Source organism: Manis pentadactyla, chromosome 11 (genome assembly GCF_030020395.1).
Source record: "Manis pentadactyla isolate mManPen7 chromosome 11, mManPen7.hap1, whole genome shotgun sequence".
Taxonomy (NCBI): Eukaryota; Metazoa; Chordata; class Mammalia; order Pholidota; family Manidae; genus Manis; species Manis pentadactyla.
The window spans coordinates 113,877,409-113,894,304 of NC_080029.1; the positions used below are offsets into that span (position 1 = coordinate 113,877,409).

The 16,896-nt window shown below is 33.0% G+C and overlaps 1 protein-coding gene across 8 annotated transcripts in view; it reads right to left on the reverse strand.

The window, feature by feature from the left end:
* DENND4A (DENN domain containing 4A) overlaps window positions 1–16,896 on the reverse strand; it is a 158,125-nt gene that overhangs the window by 39,993 nt on the left and 101,236 nt on the right. For 4 of the 8 annotated variants that reach the window (XM_057488902.1, XM_036932282.2, XM_057488901.1 and 1 more), the window contains 6 exons: window positions 8,021–8,154; window positions 2,903–3,038; window positions 2,325–2,531; window positions 2,103–2,231; window positions 1,700–1,841; window positions 1,170–1,301 (listed from right to left, as the gene is read on the reverse strand). In XM_057488902.1, the coding sequence (XP_057344885.1) occupies window positions 1,170–1,301; window positions 1,700–1,841; window positions 2,103–2,231; window positions 2,325–2,531; window positions 2,903–3,038; window positions 8,021–8,154 (880 nt within the window). The remainder of the gene's footprint in view (window positions 1–1,169; window positions 1,302–1,699; window positions 1,842–2,102; window positions 2,232–2,324; window positions 2,532–2,902; window positions 3,039–8,020; window positions 8,155–16,896) is intronic. The other 4 variants (XM_057488903.1, XM_036932283.2, XM_057488905.1 and 1 more) reach the window with 2 other exon arrangements.

Here is a 16,896-nt window from a genome sequence, read left to right on the forward strand (position 1 = left end):
TTTTTTCTAATCAAACTCTCAGCTCTTATCTCCTAAGAAACTACAAAATTCTTAAATGTGCATATAATCTTGATGAAGTCCATGCTTTTATTAGGTTCTGCATTGCTTCAAGATAGACTTTTTAAAGGTCATAGCTAAAAACAAAAGATAGATTTTTTTCATTTTTAAGAGAAAATGCCCAAGGATAACTGTTATAATTCTGATTAAATACACATTGCACAATCAAGAAATAACACCAGCCAAGGAAGAACAACTTCTGAAAATTACATTTCAACACAAGTTACTTATTTTATATTTATATCTAAGAATAAATATTACTCTTAGAGGTAGGCATAAGAGAAAGACTAAGAGAATGTTACCACTTGCAGAGATAGAAGGCTTCATATTTAATGATGAATGCTTGAATTTTTAAATTTAAAATTTCTAAGAGGTGGGTCTTCTACTATATTCAAAAGTCATGTGTGATTTTAAATGTGATTTTTAATGAAAAAGACCAAATTATTCAAGTAATTTTTTTAAGGTATGTCGGTTTTAATAATACGTGGAGAAAGCTTATGTACAAATTTTATATTTTAATGAGTTAATGCCATCTTCACTGCTAGAATGTTACAAGTTTTATATGTATCAAACATTTTTACTCTAACTTTTTATTTTAATATAGTTTAAAACTCACAAGAAGTTGCAAAAATAATACAGTCCAGACAGTTCTTGTGTACCTTTTATCCAACTTTCCCCAAAGATACTATCTTACATGAAACATTGTACATTGTTAAAACTAGAAAATTGATGTTGATATGGTACTACTAATTCAGAGCAGGGCTATAAGTTTTTTTTTTTAACTCTAATAACATTTTCATAACTATAAAGAAGAGCTTTTCCTAAGAAAATGATATGATAAAGAGATCTGTGTGCTATCCAGATTTAATTGGATTATCACGGACTAAATACTTGAATAAACTCTCTTAAACTTTTATTTTTGTTCAAATAAAGAATGAATAAAATTGCATATAGTTATTAAACACAACAGCAAATTTAGTACCTAATATATAAAATTAAAAAGTGACAGTTAATTAAACACAGCATTGAAAATTAAAATCTAAAAACGACAGGCTAGCAAATTTAGTTTTTAAAATGTACTGTAATAAATGTATACATAAGCACACACAAACCTGTACTAGATCTATCATCAGTAGCATATACTTTGATTAAACCCGTATTAAAAGGTGCCTGCTCCACAGTGTGTGTCCCATGACAACTATCCATGCTGCCATGACTAACAGCATCCAGGTCACTGCCATCTGCTTAAGAACACAATTTGACAGCATTTTACTACTCAGGGAGATACCAAAAATACACATTAGTTTGTTGCTCAAGCTAATAATCTACTAATTCTAAACATGAAAAGTGCCAGGTAATTAGCAAAACACAACTATAACAAAGAAACCTTTTGTGAATTATTAACGAAAACTTAAAAAAGACCACAAAAGGTTGATAATTTAAGTTAAAAAAAGGAGAAAAGTGAAATTTGGTGTTTTTTAAATGGGAAAAATAATACTAGAATTTGCTAAATGGCAATAAACACTAGAAAACATTCAATATTTTGAAGCTACTTAAAACTTCTAAAAATGTAAAGCATAATTAGCCATTTAATTTTAAAGAAAAAGTAAACCACATACATCCCTTAAAATCTCTTAATTACCTGAGAGAGTTGTTTGTGATAAGTGTGCATGTTTCTTTAAAGCTCTTTTGAACTGTGCTACTCCTAAGACAACATTCCTTAATTTTGTCCAAAGAAAATAGCCACTATGACTTCTTGAAGGCCAGGTACTTTCCAAAACAGCCTATTCATTGAACAAAGTAAAATAATTAGTAAAATAATCTTTATAAATGAACAGAAATTGGCTTTAGAGTCAAGCTAAATAAAGAATATCTCAACAGATTGTCTAACACAAAACAGAATAAAAACCTTACTTGATTTACAAAACATTTTAAATACCCTAAAATAAATACCAGTAATCCCTGCATCAATTATTTCTACCATTAAATGAAGGTTGTATAGTCACAAAAGTTATACTCTTTCTTCATTCAAAGAAAGTAATTACCTTATTATAATAACCATAAGTAATGGCATTGGGGTCAATACCAGCTTTCTGCATTTCAAAAAGCACTCGAACAGCAAGCACTGGCTGATCATACTGTCCACAGAGCTGCATAAGAATGCGGTAGCACACCTGGAACACAGTAAATTCAAAAGAGTACAGAAACAAAATACCTATGTACATAAATCCAGAACAAAATAACACATTTTAAAGAAGAACTGTTACCTCATCAGGTGGATCCATCTTCTTTGACTGCATTTTTTTAAGCACGTCATATGCTGTTTTCAGAGCCCTGACTTTTGAATGACATACTTTCACGTAAGCTGGGAGACAAATAAACCATAGTCCGTAACAGTGACGCAGAAGACACCTAGACCACATCTGAGGAATGGAAGAATACCTCTTGGCAATTTTATGGGCTGATTTAATCTCCTAGAAAAAAAAATGCAAGGATCTCATTAACAATTTACACACTTAAGCATTCATATTTAACTGCTGAAGTACAAGTCCCATGCTTTTATAATGTTTCCCTAATAAAAGAATCTGTCTGTAATTAATATATATTCAAGCCTCTGCTTGAATTTATATTATATGATATGTAAAATAAAGTTATAGGACAAGAGAACTAGCTGATTTTTTAAAGTCAGATTACTCTAAATTATCTTCAGAATACCTCAGGGAATATAATAATATAATAGCAGTTAAATATGGGGTAGAGTAAAATATGTTAAGGAGGGATGAGTGTTATATTTCTTTTTGCTCTGGTATTTGATAACATAACGAGTACAAAATTATCAAAGCACCTGCTTTGTTCTTCTAAACATAGGAGAAGGGCTACTAGGACAACTTGATTTTGAAGGCAATTTGCTCTTTGGTGTTTGTAGAAATCCTTCAGGTCTCTCAAATAAATTGTTCCTAAGAACTGGAAATCCATTATAGCTGTTGTTGAAAAGAAAAAAAAAATCTCAAACACACATAGATGACATACTGGTTACAACCTAGAAAAAATTATGACCAATAACTTAACTTTGAATTTATTTTAACTATCTTTCTTCATCACACTATGATATATACTCAACAAATAGTCATGCTAATGTTGCTTTTCTTACTATAATATTTAGAAATAAAATAGCCAAATGCAAACTCAAGTATATATTTTGGAGGAAAAAAAGTGAAATAACTTGATATTTTGCTGACCTTTGCATCAAACCCCAAAGTAAGTCAAGTAAACTTTGTAAGTTAGTATTCAAGTAAATACATAGCAAACATATCAAATAATACACAGTTGGTAAAGGGCCCACCCAAATCAATACTTTTATGAATAGGACAGTCATTAATATCATTGCTTTGGATTAATATATTACTGTATTACTGTAGAACCTCTCTCTTTAAAGGTATAAATAACATATTGACACTTTAGGACAAGCTGTCATATTAGGAATTGGTTTATGAGAAAGAAAATCGAAGAGCTTATAAGAAGAAAAAAGTTTAGCATGGGTGATTTTATGAAGAGATAGGCCTAATTTGGGTGCTAGAGCAAGATGTTTTGGGTATTTAAAAGGTTAACAGAAGTTAGCAATACGACATATTGAAAAGAACAGAAAAAGCTCCTGAGCAGCAAACTTAACTAACTATATAATATTCTTAAAGGCATAAACATCATACTCAATGGTGAAAGCTTTTCCTCTGTGATCAGGAACAAGACAAGGATGTCCACTCTTAGCACTTGTATTCAACATAGTACTGCAAGTTAGGAAGTTAGGAAGTTAGGAAGTTGGAAGGAAGGAAGAAAGGAAAGAAGGAAGGAGGTTGGAAGGAAGGAAGTTAGGAAGTTGGAAGGAAGGAAGGAAGTTGGAAGGAAGGAAGTTGGAAGGAAGGAAGGAAAGGCATCCAAATTGGTAAGGAAGAAGTAAAACTGTCACTATTTGCAGATGACATGATATTATATATAGAATACCCTAAAGACTCTACCAAAGAACTATTAGAATAAATGAATTCAGCAAAGTTTCAGGATACAGTATCAATGTACAGAAATCCATTGCATTTATATATACTAATGATGAACTAGCAGAAAAAGAAATTAAGAAAGCAATCCCATTTACAATTGCATCAAAAAAAAGAATAAAATATCCAGGAGTAAATCTATCCAAGGAGGCGAAAGGCCTGTACTCTGAAAACTAAGACTTTGATGAAAGACACTGAAAAGACAACACAGAAAAATGGAAAGATATACTGTGCCCATGGATTAATACTGTTAATTATAATTAGCAGAACAATTAACATTGTTAAAATATTCATATTTCCCAAAGCAATCTACAGATTCAATGCAATCCCTATCAAAATACCAAAGGTATTTTCACAGAACTAGCATAAATAATCCTGAATTATGTATGGAACCACAAAAGGCCTGAAACAGCCAGAGCAATCCTGAGAAAGAACAACAAAACTGGAGGTATCACACTCCCAATAGTTTGATTTCAAACTATTCTACAAAGCTGTAATAATCAAAAGCTCCTGAGCAGCAAAGTTAACAGACAACCAGATCAATGGAACAGAATAGGGAGCCCAGAATAAATTCACTTCTATGGCAAATTAATCTATGACAAAGAAGGCAAGAATATACAATGGGGAAAAGACAGTTTCTTCAGTAGTCTAGAGAATTGGACAGCTACCTGCAGAAGAATGAAGTGAACCCACTTTCTTATACATATGTAAAAACAAACTCAAAATAGATCAAAGACCTAAATATAACACCGGAAACCATAAAACTCCTAAAAGAAAACATAGGTAGCAACCTCTTGGACCCTGATCTCAGCAATTTTTTTCAGGATAGTCTCCCCAGGCAAGGGAAACAAAAGCAAAAATAAACAAGTGAGACCATGTATCAAACCAATAAGCTTCTACACAGCAAAGGAAACCATCAACAAAATGAAAAGGCAACCTGCTGAATGGGGGAATATATTTGCAAATGATTTAGCCAATAAGGGACTAATATCCATAATGTAAAAGAACTCATACAACTCAACAAAAAAATTAAAAAAAATAATAATAATTTGATTAAAAAGTGGGCAGAGGAATAGAATAGACATTTTTTCCAAAGAATGCATACAGATGTTCAACAGACACATGAAAAGAGCTCAACATCATTATTCACCAGGGAAATGCAAATAACAACTGCAATGAAATATCATCTCCCACCAATCAGTATCAAAAAGACAAGAAATAACACATGTGGGTGAAGATGCAGAGAAAAGGGAACTCTCATACACTGTTGATGGGGATGTAAATCGGTACGGCCACTATGAAAAACAGTACGGAGGCTCCTCAAAAATAAAAAAATAACTCTCCAGTAACTCTCCATCTTGGTATTTATACAAAGAAAACAAAAACACTAATTCAAAAAGGTATGTGCACCCCTTTGTTTATTGCAGCATTATTTACAATAGGCAAGATATGGAGCAAGCTAAGTGTCCACTGGCAAATGAATGGATAAATTAGATATGGTACATATACACAATGGACTATTACTCAGCCATAAAAAAGAAGGAAATCTTGCCAGCAACACAGACGGATCTAGAGGGTATTATGTGCTAAGTGAAATAAGCAAAGCAGAGAAGGACAAATACCGTATGATTTCACATATATGGAATCCAAAAAACAAAACAAATGAACAAACTGACTAAAACCTAGAAACCAACTCATAAATACAGAAAACAAACTGGTGGCTGCCGGGGGTGGGGAGGGGTTGGGGAAAGGAGAAATAGGTGAAGGGGATTAAGAGGTACATACTTACATCTATAAAATAAGTATGTCAGACGGATAAAACGACAATATAGTCAATAATATTGTAATAACTTTATTACAATAACTATCATGGTGATCATTCCCTAACATATATAATTGCTGCATCACTATGTTGTAGACCTGAAACTAATACGATATTATATGCCGACTATACTACAAGTAAAAAACAATTGCACATCTAGCATAAAAATCAGCTAAGGGAAACCAGGCAAGTTTTGTTAAGTGTTCTACCCTTCAGTTTTATCATCTGGATAAAACAATATTTGGCCCATAAAGGGCAGAATTAAATAAAATGACGTGAAGCACTTTTATTGAATGTGTTAAGTGGTTTGCAAATAATAATAAGTAGTAACATTTAACATGATCATCATTATCATCATCATTAGCTTCTACTAAAAGAATCTACTTTGATCACAAAAAACTCTTATAGGCATATAATGGTTTTAATTAAGAAAACTATAATAAAAGATGGTAAACTGTATCACCATTACTATAGGCAAATTCAGGAAACTAAGAAAATATTGGTAATGACTGGTAAGTAGGAATAAAATAGCAAAGAAGTTCAAAAAAACTGTGTTGCCTTAAAAAAACTCAGTGTGTATACACACACACACACACACACACATATGGTGTGATAGTAAAACCACTTTGTGTACCTTATGGAAACTTATTGCCTTATTATTTTATAGAGACAAGTAAGTATATGGCCCATCTCTTACTGAAAGGACCCACTGTGCTCATTAAAGGCATTTATGTTTTTTAAGTTGTTTTTCCAATGATGGGTATGGTTACACCAAAATTATATTGGTAGTCTCAATTTAAAAAGTGATTTAGACTCCTTAAAAAATAGGAACTTCGAAGCTAAGTGATTTCCTTATCAAAGTACTAAATCTGAAAGTAACATTTAAATTAAAAAGATAAAATGAAACTGCAAAAAGAAAAAACTGTATTAGTGAACATGCCAAAAGAAGTCTTAGAAGTATAATGTACAAAAGAGATAAAAGAAATGAGAGCTTGTTTTGAAAGAAAAAGGGAAAGGATATTAGGAGAAATATTTTAAATGTCTGACAAAAGACAGACAGTGATATGATCAGCATCATCAATACATTAAAAGTAAGGGCAGGAATCTAGTGTCCTACGAATTAATCAACATTCACAAACACCTATTACACCACTTTATCTGTAAAAGGAATTTAATCCAAGTTATAAATGAGGATTCCCTGAAAATTCCTTTTTCAATTAAAATAACAAACTGTGAACTGATTGAGTAACACATGTAAAATAGTATTAGGATCTTTAAATTAAGTAAGAAAATATTATTGGGAAATAAAAAAACATTAAAATATCTTAAAGGAAATACCATTTTAAATAAAAATACATGTATACTGGAAACTACCTCTAGTATATAACAAATATATATGATAATATACATCTAGATAGACAGATGTACAGTAAGTCTACATCCATCATAACCCTATTTCGCTGTGCTCAGAACTTTTCTCCTTCCCACTAGACTAGAAGGCAGAAACAGTTCATCATTCAAGTCCATACAATGAGAATTTAGTGCAGGGTCTGACCAAATTTCCTAAATTAATGATCAATTCCAAGACTTCTGAATTTCTACGACTTAAAATTCAAAAAAACACAGACAAATTAATAGCCTAAAAAAATATCATCCAAATCAAGTCCACAAATATTGACTTTAGATTCAATCCCTTTTGTAAACCAAGGTTACAGTAATCAATGTGTGTAGGGAAGGAGATGGAAAGTGAGGAATCCAACTTTAGTGAGAAACAAAAATCAAAATTCCATAATAAAAGTGTTGCACTTCTGTGGGGTGGGGTCCTAACTGAATTTATCATCAATCAACATTTATGAGAACAGATGTTTTTGCAGATATAGAGAACTTTTCAAGTCTATGTTATGCAAAATAATAATATTTTTTCATTTTATACCTCAAAACTTAATAATGGATGTGGGATAAGCTTGCTTACCACCTAAAAATTAGGGATCTGTAAAGTTTGGATTTTTGAAAATACCACAGTCCTTAGAAAGCTACGTCACAGATGATGGATTGCTTCTCTCTTTCAATCTCAAACATTCTGCCTCTTGAATACCTGTACTGTAAAGGGGGTTCTTCACCATTGGGTAGATGGGGGATCTCAGGTGGTGTTACAAAAACAGTATGTTCACTTTTGAAAGACTCATCCAGTTCTATAAGTCGCATTTCACCACTCTTGTCCATATCCACCTGAAGGAGTTTAAAAAACATACATTAAAAAAAAATACATTGGTTAGCCAAGTGTTCATCTATAGGGGAATGGTTAATTAGCCATTTCCACACTGACTCTTAAAGAATGAGCAAGTTCTCTACATACCACTGTAGAAAGATCTCCAAGATAATTAAGTGAAAATAACAAGGTACAGAACATTATATATAGTATACTATTTTTTGAATAAGAAAGAAGGAAAAATAAGAACATATATTCATTTTTTTTGCTTGCATTTACATAAAGATATACTAAAGAATACTAGGAGAAGTAATTACATATATGGGGAAGGGAAGATGAATAAAGTGGACAAGGATGGGATAGGACCCAGATTTCCCAATGTATTCTTTTTTATATTATTTTGCATTTTGAATCATGAGAATGTATTCAAGAAGTAATATTCTCAAAAATGTACACAAACGTGTGTGTGCATGTTGAGAATACTGGGCTCTATGTTTGATCTAAATGTAACAAATTTCCCTAAGTTCTTCCAGGATATGTAGAAGCAGATTTGAGTTAAATTTTAGTCACATCAACATTGAAAGCACTTGAGTAGTACTATTTCCTCTAGATATTCTATGGCAAGGTAATATTCACAAATGAAAACTTCCGTCTGAACTGCCCAAAAGGAGCTCATAAACTAAAGAGCATAGCACTGACATTAATTAAAAAAAAAACCCAGATGTCACACATTTGACAACATATAACCCACAGAACTTTATTAGGTTATACAGAAAGAAAATTAAATGGGAAAGCAATAATTATTAAGTTAAATCTTTAAAGATTTAGGGCAGAACATACCAAAAAAGGGCAAGGATAACTTTTACATTTTTCTAAGTCTTAAAAAGAACATTCAGAGTGTTCTTACATAAATTGTTGGTTATAATGTCACAGCAGTATACGCTGTAATCACAAGGATTAAAGAATGTTTTTAATACCAGTGAACTAAACAAGCTACATTTCAGATTTATAATTAATGACAAGAGAAAATACAATGATACATTAAAAAAAATACTTCATATAGATGATTCTAACTTTTTAAAAAAGAGTATGGTATGTTACATAGATATGTATGTGCACTCTGTCATACACACACATACACACACATGCACATAGGCACACACACACAATTATCAAAATGTTACCTCTGGGTAGTGGTATTACTGGCAATTAATTTTCTTCTTTATATTTTTATTTATTTTCTAATTAAAAATAATGACTGTGCATTACTTTAATTTGCTTTTTTTTATATTACAAAAGTAATACATGCTTAGAATAAAAATTTAAACAAGGTAGAATATATTGCTTTCTGAATAAACATTTCAATTCTGCTGAAGGATATTTAAAAATTAATCAGTACAAAAGAATTTTTAGCTTCTCAGAAAGATTTTTTTATGGTGAAACTAACAATGATGTAACAAATACAGTGAAACTGGATAATCACACACCCTGCTGGTACTCAAAATTGGAACAGTCCTTTTTATAAAGCAAGATATGTTTAAATACATCCACCTTATTCTTATTCTAAGAAAATAGCCTAACATGAGATGGTTGTGCAACACAGCAAGTATACTAAAACCATGGAAATACACACTTCAAAATGGTAAATTTTTTTTGTAACCACAATGTTGCTCATGTGAAACCTGCATAAGATTGCATATCAATGATACCTTAATAAAAAAAGGTAAATTTTTATGTATGTAAATTATCTAAAAAAATGTTTTAAGAAGGAATTAAAAAATAGAGACTTTTTTTAAAAAAAGTAACCAGAGAGGAAAAAAATGTTGACCTACGAAAGAATGACACACTGTAACAGATTTCTCAAGAGTTAAATGCAGTCTAAAGATAATAAAATAGCATCTTCAATGGATTGAGTGAAAATGTAAACTTAGACCTCCATACTCATCTAATTATTATACAAAAATGAAGGTAAAAATAGACACTTTAAGACAAGTAAAATGAAGAGAGTTTACCACTATCAGACCTTCACTGAAAGAACTATCAAAGGATATACTTCATGAAAAAGGAAAATGAACCTAGGAGTAAATGCAGGAAGAAATGATAAGCAGAAGTAGATGGAATTGCTTAAGTATCTGGATTCCATATTTAACTTCCACAGAAGGTGAAATGAAGGCAAGAAGCACAAGAAAGTCTTGGTCACACTATTTAAACCTGAGCAACGAGACAAAAGCTAACCATAAAGGAAAAGATTGACAGATTTGAGTGCAGAAAAAAATTCTGCATGGAAAAATATACCTTAGACAACATTACAATTTTTTAAAACTGGGAAAAATACACACAACATACATACAAGTAAATGGTTAAGGCAATAATTTATAAGGAATTCTCTAAGAACAGAAACTGAGACTTAAGGTTGGAAATTGGGCAAAGGACATGTACAGAAAAATTTATACAGAAATACAAATGACCAGTAAATTTCTTTAGAAGAAAAAAAAAGATGTTCAACCTCATCAATAAATTCAAATTAAAAGAATTAGTAGGACATCAGTTTTTGCCCAGCATATCGGCAAAATTCTAAATGATTAGTGATATCCAGTGTCGGTGAATTTGTGGGGAAAGAGTCAGATTCATGTACTATAGTGGGAGTATAAACTGACACAAATATTAGTGGGAATGTAAGCTGATTCAACTTTTGTGGAAGGCAGTTTGGCAATTAACTTATCAAATTTTAAATGTCATACATTTTGACTCATCAATTCAATTTCTTTATCTCAAAATTATCAGGTAAGTCCACAAAGATATATGAATATGGATGTTCACTGCATTGTTACTCAAAATACTGGAAAACTGGAAAATAACCTAAATGTCCATTAAAAGAACATTGGTTAAATAAATTAAAATACATCCACACAATGATATTAAAGAGTCTGGAAACACAGATTTATATATATGACAGACACTCACCCCTCTGGTTACTTCTTCTGGTGTAAACCAAAGGAACAGGTTTATTCAGTAGAACCAAAAACACAGTCAACTGAGGCGATGCATTTCAGATGCATGTGTAAGGACTGATGGAAATACTACATTTATATACCACATTCACTGCAGTTTAGCATGGCTCATCGCACTGTGCATTACTAATGAAGGACAATAATGAACATATTATGAAATATCATTGAACATATCGTGTATTGTAATGCCATGTCAATAAATCATTATGTGTATTTGGCAAAATAAAAAGAAAAGAACCTAACATAAAAAAAGCTATCAGCATAAAAGAAGCTTCTTGCAATAGCAATAAATTGGAAGTCATCTACATGCCAAAAAACAGGTAAATGAATAAAGTATGATAAATGGATAAAATATATAATCATTAAAAATGAAAACAGTGAAAAGATTAGGCAGCCTTCTGGCTGACCAAGACAAATTAAACAGAACACCTTACCTTTAATCCCTCCTGAAATCTCCCCAAAATGAGAATAAGGGGAATGAAAACAACAACAGCAATGAAAACAAAATGAACTGGAGGGGGGATAATAGCAGAGCTGGAGTTCAAAACATCTTAGAAGCTGCAAAGTAGACTAGTATGAGCTGGGAAAGCTGAAAGCCACATATCTGGCACTGGGGAGGGAACAAAGGCAAAAAGGCAAAAAGCATGCCATTTTGCTCTACAGAGCCCCAAAAAGGTCAGGAATGAGAAGCACTAGACACCTTTGACGATGAAACTGCAGGCGAGACTGAAGGAGGAAGATTAGTTAAAAGCCCACATGTAAGGACCCCCAGATCCCTGGCCCAACACAGTAGTCAGGCCACTAACTACCTCTTCCTAACACGGTGAAAGACTACTGCATACTTTCTGCGGGAACTAGAGGGACTTTAGACTTGAGGACAGCAGGCAGAGCTGAAAGAAATGAGGAAGTTAATGAGGCTAAGACTAGAGACACCTCTTGGGGAAGCTGAGCAGCCTAAAGGAAAAGAACTAGAGACAATGATCCAACAGAGACTCTAACGAAATAGTTCATTTATGACCATCAATCTCATACCTAAGGAAGCTCTAAGCCTCACCTTCCCAGAAAGAGTTCCAATGAGTGCTTTGTGTCTCACTCTTGAAAATGAATACCAACCAAAGATCACAAAAGGAAAACTAATAACTTGAAAAAGAATAAAATAATCAAATACTAAAAGTACTCAGAAGAAGCAGAGACGATGTGGAGAAAAAAACCTTCAAAATAGCTACAATGAACAAATCTACATCCATGAAACAAGAATATGCTATAAACCAAAGGGGAGGGCTGTGGGAGGGCAGGTCGGGAGGGAGGGAGAAGGGGATGAAGGGGTATTATGTTTAGTACACATGGTGTGGGTGATCACGGGGAGAACAGTATAGCACAGAGAAGGCACATAGTGGATCTGTGGCACCTTGCTGCACTGATGGACAGTGACTGCATTGGGTATGGGTGGGGACTTGATAATATGGGTAAATGTAGTAACCACATTGTTTTTTTATGTGAAACCTTCATAAGAGTGTATATCAATCATACCTTAATAAAAAAAAAGCATGTTATGGAAATCACTGGTATGAGAGCAGAAATAAAAAGTACACTATAAAGGTTGGAATATAAACTTGAAGAAATCTCCCAAGAAGTGGGGACAAAAGACAGAAAATAGGATGAAAAAAGAGAAGAAAATTAAGAGGATCAGGTCAGGAGGGCCAATATCCAAGTAATATGTATTTCAGAAAAAGAGAACAGAGGTAATGGAGGAAAGAAAATTAAAGAAAGAAAAAAATGCAAGAAAATCCCCCAGAATTTGAAGGAAATGGGTCCACAGATTAAAAGGGTCTACATGAACCCAACTCAGTGAAGAAAAGAAGGCCTATACCAGGTATATCCTTATGAAATTTCAGAACATTAGGGATCTTAAACATTTCTAGAGAGAAAAAGAGATCAGGCACAAAAGATCAGATATCAAGATGACATCAGACTAAATGCTATTCTCAACAATAACACTTGAAGCTAGAAGACAATGCAGTAATGACTTTAAAATTTTACATCCAACCAAATTAGCAATCCAATATTAGGGGAGAATAAAGACATCTGCAGACTGGGCATCAAAAATGTACCTCCCATGTACTCTTTCTCTCTAGGCTACTTGAAAGTGTGCTTCTCCATAACAAAGAAATAAACCAAGAAAGAAGTTATTGAAGCCAGAAACCCAGGGATCCAGCTCTGAAGACAGGTCAGTATAATTCCCAAGATGATGGTGAAGGAAAGTCCCAGGATGACAGACTAGAAAGCAATCAGTTCAAACTGTAGCACGAAGATAGAAAGCTCCAGTGAGAAAAAAAAAAACTAAATGGATAGATTACCTGATATGTTGGAAAAATACTAGATTATTCACTTTTGTAGAAGAGTTTGGAGATGTATTAATAGTACACACAACAAGAAATGTAGCAATGATTAACTTCAGGGAAAACAAAATTCATGCATGAAAAGAAATTTAATTATTAAATATATAGCCTAGCTGTGATTATATACAAAGTGATAATCATATTTACATTGAACAACCGTTTGACCAAAACTACACTGGGAGAATTGAGAAGGTGGTGGTAGATAATAGATAATATAAAAATATAAACTGATAATACAGAAAACAATAAGCAGCAATTAAAACACATTATTTGGGCTCTCCCATCTTGCACCTAGCGGTGACATGGCTAAGCGCACTAAGAAGGTCAGAATCATCGGTAAATGTGGGACCCGTTACAGTGCCTCCCTCAGGAAAATGGTGAAGAAAATTGAAATAAGCCAGCACGCTAAGTACACTTGCTCCTTTTGTGGCAAAACCAAGCTGACGAGATGAGCTGTGGGGATCTGGCACTGTGGGGCCTGCGAGAAAACAGCAGCTGCCGTCACAGGAGTGCTGGCCGTCAGAAGGCTGAAGGCATTGAAAGACGACTAGAAGCGCCACCATTTGAAGCACCGGTAGACATTAATAAATGGGTTCATTTGTATAACAACAAAAAAAATTATTTGGAAATCTTAAAGTAAATGAAGAAATAGCTGAAAGACTAGTTGCCTGTGGGAAGTGGAAACTAGGGGTGGAAAGGAATTGGACCTGAGCCTTGGAAAATTATTGGACTTTTTAAGCTGTGCGTTTTACTGTGGTAAAAATGAGAATTTAGTTTTAACAGATTTGGCAGCAATACTAAAAATGCTTATAAGAGCTGGTTACGTAAAAAACTAGGAAACTATATTACAAATAAGTAAAAAACATTAAAATGTAAAATGGATATTAGGGCACTGGAATTTTACAGTTTTTTTCTCCCTTTTACTTTCCACACTTCCTATTACTTTAGTCATTTAATAAAACTTAAAAAATCAAACTTTCAATAAAAACAAGGACACTGAAGCCATTATTAGCAAACCTAAAAATATTTTTTTAAAAAAGAACAGTATTAGGAACATGTCAATGATAACTCAAAACCACAGGTATCCCTAGAAGGGTGTGATGTCCATGGGCAACCCAAGAACAAACGAGAAGACAGGCAAGCAAACACAGATGTTTGCGAACATTCTTATGCACATGAAATGGGGTTAATCTAATTACAAGGGTGTCTAATTGTAATGAAATAGAAGAGCTGGGCCAGAATTAAAAGGTTACAACAAATACCCAAGGTCATTGGAAAGGAACATGGAAACAAGCCTGTCGTGAGGGTGGAACATTCTAAGAGAACTGCTTGTCTGTGAACACCAGGTGTTTTTTACATTTTTATTTATCTATTTAATAGTCTTTCCCTCTTTAACAGCTTCTCCTTCTCCAGACCTATATCTGCTTTCCACTCTCCGGACAATTTGTTCACACAGAAAAAAAAAACCTCTTGACAAGTACAATTGCCTTAATTCTCAGTATTGTAAAGTCTATTAAAATATTTAAACTTTGCACTATAGATTCAGTACCTTGGTAAAATATATTTCCCTTAGCTTATATACCAATAAAATCTCTTTTCAACATTATGAAAACAGCCATGCAGTAAACCCTATATTTATTGGTTGGCCATTTCTGTCTGATGGAAATCACAGCGACATCTGTCTCTACTGGGAGAAAAAAAAATCCAACACCCACGGCAGGATAAAATTAAAATAATTTTCATATTCTCTTCATATTTTTTCCAAAAGACATTCATCTGCTCAGAAAACTGCAGAAGGATGCTTGGGAGACCAAGAAAAAATTTACCAGACTATTTGTTACACAAAATTGCCCTTAGATAAGCTTCATCCTATATGAACAGATTGTAAGGATTTAAAACACAATCATATGGAGAACAAGAACACATAGCTTTTAAATTAGTCATAAATGGAACTCAAATAATTCTCATACATTGCTTTTCTTATTCCTATTCAACATTATCACTACAGCTTTTTAAAGTCAGTCAAATGTCTTCTGTTTAAATATGGTAAGATCAAAAGAGGAGTATGTGTAATTGCTGTTCAGTCTTAGTCACGTATTGGCCTAGGCAGTTAATGCATATCTAATATTATTTATTTTCCATAGCGACACTGTCAGAGGTACAAGGATCCGTTCCCTTAAAAAGTTAAGCTCAAAATCACTCAACTAAGGAATAGCCCCACATAAATGATTTTTTTTAAAAGTATTACTGATATTCAGAAAACATTTGCGGATGAAAAGCAAGCACTAGTATAGCACGGAGAAGACAAGTAGTGACTCTATAGCATCTTACTACGCTGATGGACACGACGGCAATGGGGTGGGGGTGGGAGGAACTTGATAACATGGGTGAATGCAGGAACCACAATGTTTCTCATGTGAAACCTTCATAAGATTGTATATCAATGATACCTTAGTTTAAAAAAAAAGGCAAGCACTTTTTGACTTGCTGTGCTGAGTGTACTTAAACTGTACTATTAAAATATGAAAGGTAGTAACACCGCTGTATAATTATTCACTACTTTAGAGAGTTCTGCTTAATAATACAAGAAATACAATTAACCACTACTCTGTATATGAAGGCTATTAAGGTTATTAAGGTTATGTGACATTTTGTTATTTTCTCTAATAAAGGCTTCTTTGAATTATAATAAAGCAAATACCAATAATCATGTTTCAATGAATTGATTTTCAGTTTTGATTTTCTTAGTCATTAAAATCTTTAAGTATAACGTTAATCCATTACATATAAATGATCTTTTGGTGTGTCTAGACTGAATAGGTAACTAGCATTTTAGGAAAATAGTCTGTGCAGAAACAATGGCTATACATTTAATGGGATGCGTTCTTATTTGAGACTTCTCACAATTTATATTCTTTAAAGCAATTATTCCAATCATGTCCTGCATTGACTCTTATCAAGTAAATGGCAGATGACCACTTTCAGAAAATCCTAGACAATGTAGTGATTATCAGTAATAAGATATCCTCCTTAGACCATGACGCCCTAGCTATCTAGCAAAATTCCAAGTCTTGTATATCTTATAATATTAACAAGGAATTTTAAACCATGTGATACTACATTATGAATTCTTAGCTAAAACACAGACTTCTGGACAAGAGATACAAAATTAGTAAAAACTAAAAGGGAAGAACACAAGATTTCTCTCTTCTGTACTGTTAATTAGATTCCTACAACTTATTCAGTGGTTCCCATGTGGATTAATAAAATATACTGGCTAAAGTATGCTATTAGCGAACCCTGGCCACTAATTTTGTGCCTTATGATTCAGTTTGCTGGGCAGAGGGAACAA